Source organism: Metopolophium dirhodum, chromosome 8 (assembly GCF_019925205.1).
Source record: "Metopolophium dirhodum isolate CAU chromosome 8, ASM1992520v1, whole genome shotgun sequence".
Taxonomy (NCBI): domain Eukaryota; kingdom Metazoa; phylum Arthropoda; class Insecta; order Hemiptera; family Aphididae; genus Metopolophium; species Metopolophium dirhodum.
This window is the reverse complement of record NC_083567.1, coordinates 6562083-6578585: the sequence shown is the minus strand read 5'-3', so window position 1 is coordinate 6578585 and position 16503 is coordinate 6562083. Positions and strand designations below refer to the sequence as shown.

The following is a 16503-nucleotide window of genomic DNA, read 5'->3' as shown; positions in this document are numbered from 1 at the left end:
TCAGAATCGTTTTTCTTATACAATGATATTATATCATTGAATTCAAATTTAACACTATCCATTACAGTAACCCACTTGTAACCTACTGTACAGCAGGGCGACATCCACTTATCCATCTTTTTTTAGTTTTGTTTTAACCTTTTTAAGTATTCTTTTATCTATAAAAACTGAATTAAGGACTAGTAGTTTATGAGTTCTAAGTATTTAAAGTTATGATGAGTGGAATGGAGTGGTACTTGGTTAACCCAAAAAACATTCGAAGGATATTAAAACTGTGTGTTGTAATTCAAAAAAGGTGGATAAGTGGATGTCGCTCTGCTGTACAGTAGGTTACAAGTGGGTTACTGTAATGGATAGTGTTAAATTTGAATTCAATGATATAATATCATTGTATAAGAAAAACGATTCTGAGCGAAAACGGTCAGTCAACTTATGATATTACTAAGTATATTTGATGATATTATTGTGAATAAAGTAATTTATATATAACCTATTTATGTGGAACCTTGTTTTAAATTTTTAATCCTTAGCTACAAAATTTGAAAATGTTATAAATTTTTAACTACAAAATAATAATTATATTTTAAATTTGTATGTATTTCAAACGCTCATAAAAATTTAATTTGACTTCCTTGTAGACATTTTTTTGTTTTATAAAGGTAGACAAACTTATGGATAATCTTGTATTACATTTTCAAATTTTAGATTTAAAAAGAAAAATTTTTATGAATTCTGAGCTCAAAATAATTTGCTAATTTTCGTGATTTTTCCGTATTTTGTCAATTTTTGAACTTTAAATGCTTATAAAAAATTCTATTTTTTTCATCTGCCTTTGAAACAATAACCTAGGAGCCTTCTATTAATTTTTTAAGCTTTTTTACTCAACAGATAAAATTTTATTGATATTTATAGAAAGAAAAACTAAAAAAAATGAAAACTGAAAATGTCCGTAAATAGCTCAAAATAAGTCAAAATATTTGGAAAATGTTATGTTGTATAGAAAATGCTAATATAAACATTCAGTCAAAGTTTCATGTACCTACAATCATTTGTTTTAGAGTTGCACCAAAAACCAAAATCGATTTTGCGTAAAATTTCCCGTTTTTCCTTAATGGTTATGTTGTTTTTCCCGTCGCTTTTAAAAAGTATAGAGAATTTTAAATTTTGACCTCCCAATGCACCAACAATATTCACTTTCCCGTTGAAGAAGATACTGAAGTGGAAAATCGAAGTATTATTTCGACTTCTAACCGTGTACACAGACACAAAAATTTAAATATTTAAAAGTAAAAAAAAACATAAAAACCAATACATTCATTGCTCCGCTCAGAATCTAAAATTGATTAATTGTAACAATGTTCCTTGTTTTTATGTTTTAACTATAAAAAATTTAATGTATAATAAATTGAACAAAATATTATTGGTATAAGCTCCACTCAAAATCTAAAAGTTTACATTTTTAAATAATATACAAATAATAAATATCTCAAAAAGTACCAAAATATTTTGAAAATTCTAATATTTACGATTATTATTTCTGAGTTACAACAAAAAAATAAAATTGATCTTGTTTAAAACTAGTGTTGCTTAAATATTCCCAATTCTATCCCATTTTTACAAAAATTGTTAGGAATTTTCTACTTGTTACTCTCCCAACCCCCTAAAGAATCAACTAAAGAATCAATTTACTATCATCAAAGTGCGGAAGATTGTAAATGTTTATTGCAATCATGGTAAAAATACCTATTAGCACAGAATGTAACATTAAAATATACATAGTATACCTAAATCAAATGGTATTTTGTAATTTCTTCCCATTTTATCATCTGGATCAGATAATGCCTTTACAAGTTCATTGTCGTTTAGTATTGGATCACAGCTTCTTAGAAGTTTTTTGTATTTTTTATCAGATTTATGGCCATGAATCTTGGCCAATTTCTTTTCACACTTTTTGTCATTATTCAAATGTATATTGTTTGTTGGGTTCCTCTTGTTATTTGAACTATCAAAACAATAAATGCTATATGTAGTCATTTTTTTTTTCATAAACATCTCAAAATAGTAAATACTCAATGAAATGTTTACCTTTTTTCAACTTGTATATGTACTTCCCGAAATATTTGATCCATCATATGTTTAATTTTAGTGTTATCGCCTTTCACAATCTCAAAACATTTGAAATATATCTGTAAAAATATATTTTTAGATAATATATTTATATAATAATTCATTAAAATTCATCATTTAAAAAAAATAAAAATATGGTGAAGTGGGTCACTGTAATGGATGTGTTAAAATTATATTCAATATGATGCAATAAAATCGTTATATTATATTATATTATATTATCACTTAATATCTAATAAACGATTTTCTTATTTTGATGTAATTCAAAAGCACATTAAAAAAGTTTCTAATTCCCTCGAATAATATTTTTTAGTAGCAACAATGTAACTGAAATCGTTATTCTTCGTTGAATATCTAATTTCGTCCAAATTTGAACTTAAAATATCTAAAATTATTTACAAAACAAAACTGTACTTATGTATTTTGGTTACCGTATAAACTTATAAGACATCGTGTTTTAAATTTTCAGTTTGTAGCTTTAAAAATTGAACATTTTCTAAATGTTAACTACAAAAAAATTTAATAGTAGTTTTGATAAATTTCATTGAAGTTTAAAATTAAAATACATATAAAAAAACCAAGCCTATCTAATCTTTTTAACTTTCTATTATAACAATTTATTAACCGCCTATTTAATTTTTAAAGTTTTTGAAAAAGCAAAAAATTAAAAATGATTATAAAAAGAATCTTGTCCAAGATCCTCAAAATTAAAAATCGAAACATTTTTTATCCTCCAAAAGGCGACGACAGACTGAAAAATAAATAGAAAGTGTCATAGGCGACCATCGGAAGATGTGAAAACATATATATGAGCTTCGAAATATAGATTTATTATGTTGAATTTTAAATAAATATTCTTAATTTAAAACACGTGTTTTCATATTATTTGTAGGATAGGATTGAATATTTTTAAGAATTATATTTGTTCAAACTTTATTTTTCTGAACAACAAAGAGATAACTTTTAATAGAATAAAATATTTCCATAATAGGTAGTAGATACGCGCTACGGCTACGTAACTTGGATCATATACAATTTTTCATGAAGTTTATTTTTTAATCTATAATATATATGGATAAATTATCCACAAATAACGATTTTAGCATGATTAGCGTTAGCACAACTATGAAAGATGTTATGTAATGCTCAGCACATCAAACAAAGTATGGACGTAGTGGGATGGGGGGGGGGGGGAGGAGCAAAAGGGTTTCCCTTCAAGAATTTATCGTTGCGCTTTTATCGTGACAAATATAAGTTATAATTATACACACTAAATATTCTTGTTATAATTTTTATATAATTTATTAAATGTTTTTCGGTTTGTATAAATATCACTAAATATATAACTTACGTTTTTAACCAAAAATATTTGTTCATCCGTGTCAAATGGTTTGAAATATGCTCTTAATGACTGATTCAGTATCTCAAGATTTAAACCTAAAAATTAAAATCATTCATTTAAATATAAGTACAATGTACATTGTATATCATGTATTGCAGCGGTACTCCAACGAGAAGGATGAAGGTGATGAGTACATTATCAGGACGGCTACTACAAACATGGAACTGTGTCCCTGGACTTTTTCCGGTTACATTACTAGTCAATACGGTATAAAAAAAAAAAGTTTTTAATGAAATACACAAGTTACCTAACCTAACCTAACCTAACCTAATGAAGTTAAGTTTATACACGTAGTGCGACGATAAATTCAAATCGAAAAATATGTCCATTACAATAATATATGCATTTAATTTTTGACTTGGAAATAAATATTTTTTGCATGTAATTTAATTTGATTATGTGCTTATTAGATAATTTGCCAAAAGAGGCAATTCAGGACAGATGATCAGGGCACCTGTCACTTTAGGCAAGGTTTGGGCATCGATTTGGGTTGTAGAACCACGAGCCGAAATCCAAAGGGCCGGAACAACATGGATTTTAGAACTATAGTTAATTAAGAAGAGTTTCCTGTGATAAACGGTATTCGATTACACAACATATTAAAATTGAAAAACATTTTAAATCTGTAAATTTATGTTAGAGCAAACAACAAAATTTTCAAAATTTATACACTAATACCTTAAGACCTTTTAGGATAGTAAAAATACTTAGAATTTTTTCAATAGTATCTTTTCTGATAGGAAAGTGAATCTAGTTTGTACTTTAAGGGGTCAAATGTAAACATTTCCCGGTAGTTTTCATAAGCGCCGGGAAAAACAACATAAAAATTAAGGAAAAAACGGGAATTTTTACGCAAAATCTGTTTTTGAAAAAATCGATTTTGGTTTTTGGTTCAACTCTAAAACCAATGAACGTATAACCTTAAAATTTTCACTGGTTGTTTATATTTGCATTTTCTATACACGATAAAATTTTTAAAATATTTTGTTGTTTTAAACTGTTTAAGAATATTTTCTGTTTCCAATTTAATTAGTCTTTTAGATTCTGAGTGAAACGATGAATGTATTGATTTTACAATGATGTGTGTTTTTTTTTTATTTTTTTTTTTATTTTTTTTTTTTATTTTTTTTATTTTTTTTTTTATTTTTGTGTCTGTACACGATAAGTAGTCGAAATAATGCTTCGATTTTCGACTTCAGTATCTTGTTCGATGGGAAAGTGAATATCGTTGGTGCATTGGGGAGGTCAAAATTTTAATTTCCCAGTAGTTTTCAAAAGCGATGTGAAAAACAAAAGAAAAATTAAGGAAAAACGGGAATTTTTACGCAAAATCGATTTTTAACAAAATCGATTTTGGTTATTGGTGTAACTCTAAAACAAATGACCGTAGATGCATGAAATTTTCACTGGTTGTTTATATTTGCATTTTCTATACACAATACAATTTTGAAAATAATTTGACTTTTTTTGAACTGTTTACGGACATTGTCAGTTTTCAGTTTTTTTAAATTTTTTTTCTATAAATATCAATAAAATTTTATTTGTTGGGTAAAAAAGCTTGAAAATTTAATAGAAGGCTCCTAGGTTATTGTTTCAAAGGCAGATGAAAAAAATTAAAAATCCTTAGTCACAGTTTTTTTTTATACACGTTTAAAGTTCAAATCTTGAAAAAATACGGAAAAATCACGAAAATTTGCAAATTATTTTGAGTTAGAAATTCATAAAAAATTTTCTTTTTAAATCTAAGATTTTAAAATCTAATACAAGATTCCTCATAAGTTTGTCTAACTTTATCAAAAAAAAAATTTCTACAAGAAAGTCAAATTAAATTTTTATGAGCGTTTTAAATTCATATTTTTACAACATTAGATATTCACTCGATTTCTCATGTACCGATTTCCTTATTTTCTTGTAATTCAAAAACGAATAACTGTAGATACATGAAAATTTCACTGAATGTTTATATTAGCATTTCCTATACACCATACAATTTTGAAAATATTTTGACACTTTTTGAGCTGTTTACGGGCATTTTCAGTTTTCAATTTTTTTAGTTTTTTTTTCTATAAATATCAATAAAGTTTTATCTGTTGGGCCAAAAAGTGTAAAAATTTAATACAAGACTCCTGATATATTTTTACAATAGCAGTTGAAAAATATTGAAAATACATAGGCACAGTTTTTTTTTATAAGCATTTAAAGATCAAATTTGGACAGAATTTTTCAAAATCTCGAAAATTATCAACCATTGTAATTAATAAATTATAAAATGTTCAGTTTTTATAGCTAAGGATTGAAAATTTAAAACAAGATTCCATGTAAATAGATAATTCGGTTACCAAAAAATCTAAAAAATACACAAGCACAGTTTATTTGTATAGTCATTTATGTTCAAATTTGGACGAAATTACATAAAAACCTAGAATAACTATTTTAGTTATTTTGTTGTGATTGTATAATATTATTCGTGGGCACTTGAAACTTCTAATTTGTAATATTTTCATCGATATATTATGATGATAGTATCACGGTTTGTTGTTGATGTATAACGCGTTATATGTACCTAATGGATATTGTGATATGATTAATTTGGAATTTATTATAGGTCAATTTTTTTTTTAATACCATAGATAAGTGTATAATATGTCTTATACCTAGACTGACATATCGTCTCCACTCAGAATCGTTTTTCTTATACAATGATATATCATTGAATTCAAATTTAATACCATCCATTATACAGTGACCCACTTGTAACCTACAGTACAGCAGAGCGACATCCACTTGCCCACCTTTTTTTCTATGAATGTAAATAAAAAAAATGTCTACAAGTAAATCAAATTAAATTTTTATGAGCGCTTGAAATTCATATTTTAACAACATTTGATATTCATTCGATTTCTCATGTAACGATTTTGTTATTTTATTGTAATTAAAAAACGAATGACTGTAAATACTTGAAAATTTTACTGAATGTTTATTTTAGCATTTTCTATACACCATACAATTTTGAAAATAATTTGACTCTTTTTGAGCTGTTTACGGACATTGTCAGTTTTAAATTTTCTTAGTTATTTTTTCTATAAATATCAATAAAATTGTTTTTGTTGGGTAAAAAAGCGTGTAAAAATTCAATACGAGGCTCTTGATATATTGTTACAATAGCAGTTAAAAAATATTAAAAATACATAGGCACAATTTTTTTTTATAAACATTTAAAGTTCGAATTTTGACAACATTTATCAAATTTAAAATTTACAATTTAATAATTATTTTGCAGTTAAAAATTTATAAAATGTTCAACTTTTATAGCTAAGGATTGAAAATTTAAAACAAGGGTCCACGTAAATAGTTAAATATATAAATTACTTTATTCACAATAATATCATCTTATATACTTGGTAATATTACTATAGGGCTGACTGACCGTTTTCGCTCAGAATCGTTTTTCTAATACAATGATATTATATCATTGAATTCAAATTTAACACCATCCATTACAGTGACCAACTTGTAATCTATTGTATAGGAGAGCGACATCCACTTATCCACCTTTTTATTTTTTATTTTTCTGGACAACTTGATTCCTACTATACAACAGAGCGGTAATCTATATTTATTAATTTAATTAAATTTCCAATCCCAATAAAAGCAACTATACATACATGATACAACTTACTATACATATAAGAGTTAACTAATAGACATTTTTGTATAGACTTTTTTGTATATTCATTTTATATTTTGATACCCGATACAGCCTTCAACCCTTGCATTTCTCTCGACTCAATATCAAATATTTTTTTGTTCATTAAGAATTGAACAACCTTTTTAGTATTTAAAACAAGTTAAATAAATTATACCTGATTTAAACTGTTGAAAACTTGATTCTTCAGGACTTAACGGTTCTTGCAAAATCTAAAAATATAAAAACATTTTTTAATAATTGTTATTATTTACTAACTGAGAACTTTAAATTGAATTACATATCAACACACAATAAAAGCATCTTCTGTCCTTACATTTTTTGTAATTATGTAGGTTGAATTCATTATTGTAAAAATATTGGTTATTATTATTTTTCATATTAATTATTTTAATTGCAATAGGACAGAGGGTTGTTGCTCTAAAAAAGCACTAAATATGCAAGCACTAATACACTTAAATATCCTATATGCACTTAAAATATACACTTTTAACATTTTTTTTTTAAAATTATAATCGAATAAAATCCTGCAAGGCTCCCAGCAGTGGTGGGCATGTCGTATGTAAACGAGTAACCTACGAAATATCGACAAGTACAAAATGTCGACAGGTCAATATATCGACAAGTATACATTATCGAAAAAAGAGATTAAATTTTATAGTTTAACGTTGAGATAAAGTGAACGGTATTCTTTTGGATACTGAATACTCTGTAATAGCTTTGTATACACAGATAACGATAAAATAAATAGTAATTATTCCCGTTGGAGAGAGTTATGAAATCATTTCGATTTAGTACGAGTACGAGCAAGTACGAGTATGTATGTGCTGTTAATATCAAAAAATCAGTCAGAATTTTAAAACGGGTCAACAAGCTGCATTTTATAATATAATTATTATTATAATAATATATCAGTATTTATTAAATAATTATTTTGAAATATATAATTTTATCTTGAATATTTCATAAATTACAAAAATATGTAAACATTTTTTGGATTATAAGTATATACAATAGGGAAAGAGTTGTACCTTGGTCTTATGCTTATTTCTGCCTTTTTAATTGGTAAAGAATTAATCCATGGAGGAAATTATGGTCACTAGTTCTACGACATTGTAATATACCCACATTTAGAACAATAAAATCACTGATGAATTTAAACTGATCAAAATAATGATTTTTGGTTTTAGATTCTGAGCGAAGCGATGAATGTATTGATTTTATAATGATGTGTGTTTGTTTTTATTATCTTTTTATTTTTGTGTCTGACATCACCTTTTAGTACAGTAAAAATGCTTGGATTTTCTTCAACAGTAACTTTTCTGATAGGAAAGTGAATATAATTGGTACTTTGGGGTGTCAAAAGTAAACATTTCCCAGTAATTTTCAAAAGCGACGTGAAAAACAAAAGAAAAATTCAGGAAAAACGGGAATTTTTACGCAAAATCTGTTTTTGAGAAAATTTATTTTGGTTTTTGGTGCAACTCTAATACAAATTACCGTAGGTACATGAAATGTTGACTTAATGTTTATATTAGCATTTTCTATACACCATGACATTTTTCAAATATTTTGACTTTTTTTAAGCTGTTTACGGACATTTTCATTTTTTTTAGTTTTTTTTTTCTATAAATATCAATAAAATTTTATTTGTTGGTTAAAAAAACTCGAAAATTTAATAGAAGACTCCTAGGTTATTGTTTCAAAGGCAGATGAAAAAAAGCGTGAAAATTATTCAATTTTGAAACAATGACTTAGGAGCTTTCTATTTAATTTTCGAGTTTTTTTAACCAACAAATAAAATTTTATTGATATTTATAGAAAAAAAAACTAAAAAAAATGAAAACTGAAAATGTCCGTAAACAGCTCAAAAAAAGTCAAAATATTTGGAAAATGTCATTGTGTATAGAAAATGCTAATATAAACATTAAGTCTAAATTGCATGTACCTACGATAATTTGTATTAGAGTTGAACCAAAAACCAAAATCGAAAATAAAAAAACTTGAAAATTTAATAGAATGCTCCTGGATTATTGTTTCAAAGGCAGATGAAAAAAATTAAAAATCCTTCGTCATAGTTTTTATTTATAAGCATTTAAAGTTTAAATCTTGACAAAATACTGAAAAATCACGAAAATTAGGAAATTATTTTGAGTTCAGAATTCATAAAAAATTTTCTTTATAAATCCAAGATTTGATAATAATATACAATTTTGAAAATATTTTGACTCTTTTTGAGCTGTTTACGGACATTGTCAGTTTTCAACTTTTTTAGTTTTTTTTTCTATGATTATCAAGTAATTATATGAACTAAGCTGATTACTCCTCTCTTTCTCATACTCTTGATGAGAGGGGGAGACGACTTCAGACATTAGCTATACGAATAATATTATAACATTAGCAAGTTTTTTAAAATGTATGAGAGTAAAAATCGATTACAAGATAAACAAAGATATACTAAAAATAAATAAACAAAAACAGAATACAGAATAGTAATTAAATAATAATATTAATGAACATGGATAGAAAGTATAGCTTTCTTAATCTTTTTGTATTTAAATTTATTTGTGTTTTCCATTTTATATCCTCATCAAAGTAAATGCCTAAATATTTAACATTATTAAAACGAGTTAATTTAAAACAATTAAAACCACAACTCCTATTTTCTAAATAAGCTGGAGAATGGTTTTCTAAGATATTTATTGGTGGCATTGAGACCTTGGATAATGCAAATGTCATAAATACGGTTTTGTTTATACTACATGACAATGAATTGGCTGCAAACCAAGTCCTTATTTTAATAAAATCACTTTTTGCTGCTAATTCAAGATGAAAACTATTTTTTGCTTTTAAAAACAGAGCAGTGTTATCTGCATAAGCTAGAGCTTTACCACCTAGATTAAGCTCAAATAGGTCGCTTATATAAATTGAAAATAATATTGGCCCTAAAATAGTGCCTTGGGGTACACCAAATTTAACAGATTTCACATTACTAATTTGACCATTAATTTGCACTACCTGAGTCCTTTCAAATAGATATGATTTAAACCATTTTAAAAATTGTTATTTCTTAGTAACTTTTGCAATTTGATTAATAATATGTCATGTAAAACCGAGTCAAAAACTTTTGCAATGTCAATAAAAATTGTTAGACATTTATCGCCCTGATCAAGTGCACTATAAATAGAATTTGCAAGTGAAGTATATGCATCATTAGTACCCATGTTTTCTCTAAACCCAAATTGGTTACAATTTATAAAAATTTTTGAAGTTAAAAATACTGCAGTTGTTTTTTACTAAGTTTCTCAAATATTTCGCTAATATGTACAATTATTATTTATTTTATGTTATTATTAATTTAAAATAAAGTATAAACCAAATAATATTTAATGTAAATAGTGATGGAATGGAGATTTTTGCACATATCACCGATGAGTTTACTATGTATCAATAGTAGTGCACGCACCATAGGTTGAGAAATGCTGCTATAAGTTATAAAACAAAATTAATATGGGTCTAATATACATTTTTTTCATTGCAGATACTTATGTCCTCGCTTATCTCTATATAATATATCTAGTCATAGTTAAAAGTATACTATGTAAGGAGGTAGGTACCTATAAATATTACCTTTTTAAAAACTTGGTAAATTATAATACATTTACATCTGCCTTTAGATTTGTTAAGTAAGACTTGAAACAAGTTGTGAACACTTTGATTAGTAATAATAAAATAAAAGTGATACTATAATAACAATAATAATTTTTTATAGTAAAAATAGGCAATGGCTAAAAAATGGCCAAAAAAAGATTCTTTGTTTTCTGAAATCACCAAACTTTTTAAATTAATTTTAATAATACCAGCGACAGCTGAGCGTTTAGTGCAATGAGAAGACAAAAATCATATCTGCGGTCCAACATGACCCAAAAGAGATTAACTCATATGATATCATGTTGATTTTACACCTTATTTTACACATTCATAAGACTATGACACCAAAAGTTGAATTAAAGTTAATTGCCAAATAATTAGTTTCAAGAACTTCACAAAGAAAATCAACATTTGGAATTATTTAGAAAAAAATTGCTAATTATAGGTACTTTAAGATTATTACTTTTGAATATAGTAATTCTACCTACTATTAGGGGGGGCGCTTGGGAGCTGAAGCACCCACCGTTTTGCATTTTGAACTTTTTTTTATTATAAATTACTTAGATTTCAGGTACCATGTAGAACTAAGCATATTAATTGTAATCTAGGTAGGTACTATCAAAAATATGTTAAATTGGTTTTTTACTTCAAAATTATAAGTACCTAGCAAGCTTTACTATCAACATTTAGAAGGGTTTTCTATTATCAATCACAAATAGGTAACCTACATGGCTTTACGTCATACATATATTACATACGCGTGTCCAGACCTTTGACGTAGAAGGTGCACCCTCCTGGTACGTGACCAAGGGGTTAAGATGCTTTAGCCCCACTTTTTGAATAAATTTTGTTATTCTCAAATATGTCATTATTATAATATCAAATATGAATTTTAAAAAAATGTAGTCCCCTTTTTCAGATTGCATATAATTGATGTAGTGATGTCGGTAGGTAAACAATTAAAATAAAATCATATGCCAAACATTTAGATAATAAATCGTTATTTACATCTTGTTACTTGGGAACGAATGCAGTTTAGCTCTCAAGCGATTTTTTTTTTTTTCATTTAGCCAGTTAATTATATGAATCACAAAAATACGACAATGATAGGCTCGGCATATCTGATGATGAAGATATTGACATAACATAATATACATTACCTATATTTGTACATTTTGGTTTTTTATTGCTTATTATTTTAACCTATTTCATCCAAACCAAAAAATATAATTTACTTCTGATTCAACCAAAAATTTCTTTATGGTTTTACTTTTTACACACTGAACTAAAAAAAAAAGTCAAAAAAATGAACTTTAAGTTACTTGTTTAATATGCAAATGTTTGAAATAACTTTATAATTCAGTTTTATGTGGTTTATTAACAATAACATAAAAAGTTAGTACGATAGGTAAATTCTGATTCCACCAAAAAGTTGAGTAGGAATAAATATACTAACATTTCCAAAAAAAAAAAATCCAAATATTTAAATGTTTGGTATTTTAAACCCCATAACACAATTTTTAGAAAAATTGAGCATTTTGAAGTTTTTTTGAACTTCCAAATTAAATTTGAGCTATTTTTATTAAAAAGTACCATCAAATTAAACATGCAAAACACACATTTTGAAAAAAAATTCCAAAAAATCGCTTAGGAGCTAAACTACATTTATGCCAAGATATACTAAGGAATCTTAGGGATCTTAGGCTCATGGTGCCACCTGAAATCCCAGGGTGTGCAGCATACACTGCACCTCCTGTAGACACGCCTATGATATTATATATATTTAATCGTATATTTATATTTTGTAACCATAACTGTGCTTAGGTTTTTATGTTTTTTCCTCCTCCCCTCCTGAAAATACTTCTTGTGCCACTGTGTATAATATTACTAAATAATAATCATAATATTATATTGTATGATATTAATTATTATAATCTATTAATATGTAGGTATGATATATTACAGTATTACCTATATAATATTTTTTTTTTTTTATTAGGGTTAAGGTTTCAACTAATAGGTTATTAGCCTGTGGTACTGTAGGGGAGGGTACTGTAGATTTGTTTACACGTGTGTGTTTGATTTGGCTGAATTTTTAATTTGGGCACTCATAGGTATCTGCCATGCCCGGGTGGGGGATGGCGGCACTTGTTCTCCGGACACCGTGACTTGCCCGAAGAAAAATGCCGCCTGCGACCAAGGTATCGAACTATATAATCTGTTCACAACTACTGTTGTACAGGTTGTAGGTATAGCTTAATTATATAATAGCTATAGGCTATACTCATAGACTAAAATTAGATCATTTCAATTTTTCAAGCTTTAAGTTACTGACTATTAATGTTATTAATAGATTATAATTATTTTTTAATTTTCTTAAATTGCTTTATCGTGATGTGTATTTTTTTTTGTGAGGATCTGATATTATATAAGTCACCATACCAAAAAGAATACCAGACAAGCCCCTGGTTACATAGAATAATATAGGCCATAATTGTCGAGAAAACCATACCATGTTTATTGTGTACACTCACTATTTGACATTTATAACTGGTACTGTCTGTGTTTCTACTGTTCAAAGGTAGATCGGCACTGGACAACGACGACGAAGACATGCTGTTGAACACACGTGTCACGATCTAAAATCTCAAACGAGTCGGTTTCATACAAACGAAGGATTTATATGGCGGCAACGACAACAAATACCACCGCCATCACTGCGTCGAAGTAGCGAGAGCGTTGCACGTCTATGTCTGCTACAGTGTCGAGGTGACGAAAACGTTAAACTTCGGAAATTTTGTCGAGACTTGAGAGTACCAAATTGCCAACTGGTATTTTGGCAGCTATTACTCACTTCCGCGGTTATCTTTGTTCACTACTCACGAAATCAAAATCTGTGCCGAGTCCATGATAAAATAAGTAGATTTATTTTATCATGCCCGAGCACGATTTATGATATATCTTAAATCGTTTGCCCGAGTCATTACTAAATGAAAATTGCAATAAGTAATAACAGATTTTGGATAACTGCAATCGAGATTCAGGACCACAAACTAAGATATTATGGACTGGAAACGACATGGTCGGCGGAGGTCGGGGGACGGCCACGAATAGGTGTCACTTAGCTGATAAGAACACTATTCTTGAAGTTTTCAGCGCTACCGGTGGTTTTATTTGGCTACACAATTTGTATCTTAACCCGTGTTAAATGCAGAGGGTGCTGTGAACTCCAGGAACACATAGCGACCCCTTGCACTTTGCCTCTTGTACTCCGTGATAAGCTGCTCGTTTCCAGTTCATTACATCGTGTTCAGGACCGACCGTTCTACCATCGACAACAGATTTTAAAGTAAATAATCAATTTCCAACACAATTACACGAAGCGCGACGATTATAAAAATAAATAGTACTAAACAATAAACACTAATCAGTAATCACTATACTGATAGTGATACAGCTGCATTAAGCTGTATATACAGATATTATTAGTATATTTATTAGTATTAATAGTCCGTGGCAGCAGATGAAGTTCCGCCATTCTGGTGAGGTGGTAACGAAATATAACGGTAAGTATAAACTAAGATATAATATATAATTATATCTTAGTCCGTGGTATAAACTATAAAGGTATTGTATATATTTGTATTGGGGAAGCAGATTAACAAAACGCGCTCTGGTGGAAACAATTTGTACCTTCCGATTCGGGATGTATAGATATAGTTTTATATTGGTTATTTTACTTTTTATAATAAATGAATTTTGGTATCGAAACTTTATACGCTTTTATAGCTAACTCAATACGTTGATAAGTACAATTTCTACAATTCTACTAATATTATAAAATACATTCAAATACACTTCACTTAAAGCAAAATATATGCAAAATGTCGGGAAAATACATACAATTTCCCGACTCCACGTAGGGGGGAACTCGAACCATCAGTACGATAGGCGTCAACAGCACTCCCAGTGTTAATCTGTCTTCCTAGTTTGTTTTCGCACAATCGCACTCAAATCAGACGAATCCACCGATATCGATAAAGAGACGGATGTAGGAGTTTCGTAGATAAAACAAATTCCTGTTTTATTTCTCTTCGACAACTTTTGCCTTTTATACTTTAGCCGTTCGGACAATTTTAAATCGGAGTGGGAGGTCCAACTCGATCGTAATCAATTTATCCATTTATGGTGTAGGTCAAAACACCACCGAAGAAAGCAATATGTACTACTGATATTATAATAATAATTTCTAATTGCCGATTGCGGCCAAGATCTAAACATAGTTCTCGACAGTTGAACAATATATATATATTTCTGCTTTTAAATCGCGGGATTTGGCGTCAACGATATTCAGTGAAAATCTAAACCGAACGATATTATGAACTTGAAAGTGCGACTGCCACCCGTATTTATTGCAATAAAAATTAAAATAATATGTGTAGGTAAACATGATAGTGGGATCCTCACGACATTTTCCGTCAACTCTACCCTTTATTCCGTAATATAACAAGAACCGTATTTTCCAAAAAACTATTCGCCGAATCTTGCGATTAATAAGTCGTGGGCAGCTGCCCCTCCTACAAGCTAACTATATTATTTTTTTTAACACTAAGCTACTAAGGTAAAAGTGAATTTTCGAAAAAAATTTAAGTCTAAGATTATTATTTAGTTTCTATGGGATCTTGGAGGATTTAGTCAATATTATTATTTTTAAGCAAGTTATGATCATTTTAAAATGTATAAAAATGTTACAGTTTCAAAAAGGCCATAACTTGCTTCTTAATAAAAATATCAACAAAAGCCTCCCGATGCGGTGATGCCTTAAATAATAATCTTACCTTTAATTTTATTACAGGTCAATTCACTCTAATTTTAGAATTAAAGAGTTATTGTGAACGAAAAATTTGCCATGATGTACGTTTGGTAAACGGAGACAGCTCATGCGGCCATGAGTATAAGTAAGACTTAATTATTATTCAGCGTTGGTCGAGAATCTAGGAAATATTAAACCTACTGATTCTTCTTATTTATGTACACAGTACAATTAATAGAATGATAAACCAAATTTAATAAACGCATTTGATGTTTCCATTGACCAATTATAAATTAAAATAACTCAGAAAAACAATATATTATGATAATGATCAAACATTATTATTTATAAAATAAAGTTTTAGTATCATAAGTTTTAAACCGACACAGACAATTAAGCACTCCCAAGCCCCCCTAGTTGCGCCCATGGTAGGTGTTTAATAGTATTCACTATTTTAACTCCATTGTAAAAAACTAACAGCACATTATTGAAACTAGTGAACGAACATTTTCTATATCGTACCAGTTGTACGTTTGTAAGACGGAGACAACAAGCGCATGAGCATTGGCGCATCTAGGGGGGTGCAAAGGGTCTTTTGTATCCCCAAATTCTAATTTAGCACCCATTATTTTTTTAGGTCTTACTATCATTATTATAGTGGAATACCATAAATGTTATGTTTTAAAATATAAAATATTATAGTACCCCACGTCTTAGAGATCTAGTTGCGCCTATGCGCATGGGTAGCATCTTCTTAAGAGGAGGTTCATCGACATTTGTTGTCTCCGTATTACATTAGTGCGT

The 16503-nt window shown here is 28.2% G+C and overlaps 1 protein-coding gene across 5 annotated transcripts in view; it reads right to left on the bottom strand.

Annotated features, from left to right (window-relative positions):
- Positions 1-16503, bottom strand: part of LOC132950462 (uncharacterized) — a 46873-nt gene that overhangs the window by 12873 nt on the left and 17497 nt on the right. For 2 of the 5 annotated variants that reach the window (XM_061021942.1, XM_061021943.1), the window contains exons 2-5: positions 7393-7447; positions 3479-3564; positions 2086-2186; positions 1785-2002 (exon numbers count right to left, since the gene is read on the bottom strand). In XM_061021942.1, coding sequence (XP_060877925.1) covers positions 1785-2002; positions 2086-2132 — 265 coding nt within the window. In that variant the 5' untranslated portion in view covers positions 2133-2186; positions 3479-3564; positions 7393-7447. Of the gene's footprint in view, positions 1-1784; positions 2003-2085; positions 2187-3478; positions 3565-7392; positions 7448-13420; positions 13978-16503 lie in introns of those variants that run through there. The other 3 variants (XM_061021941.1, XM_061021945.1, XM_061021944.1) reach the window with 3 other exon arrangements.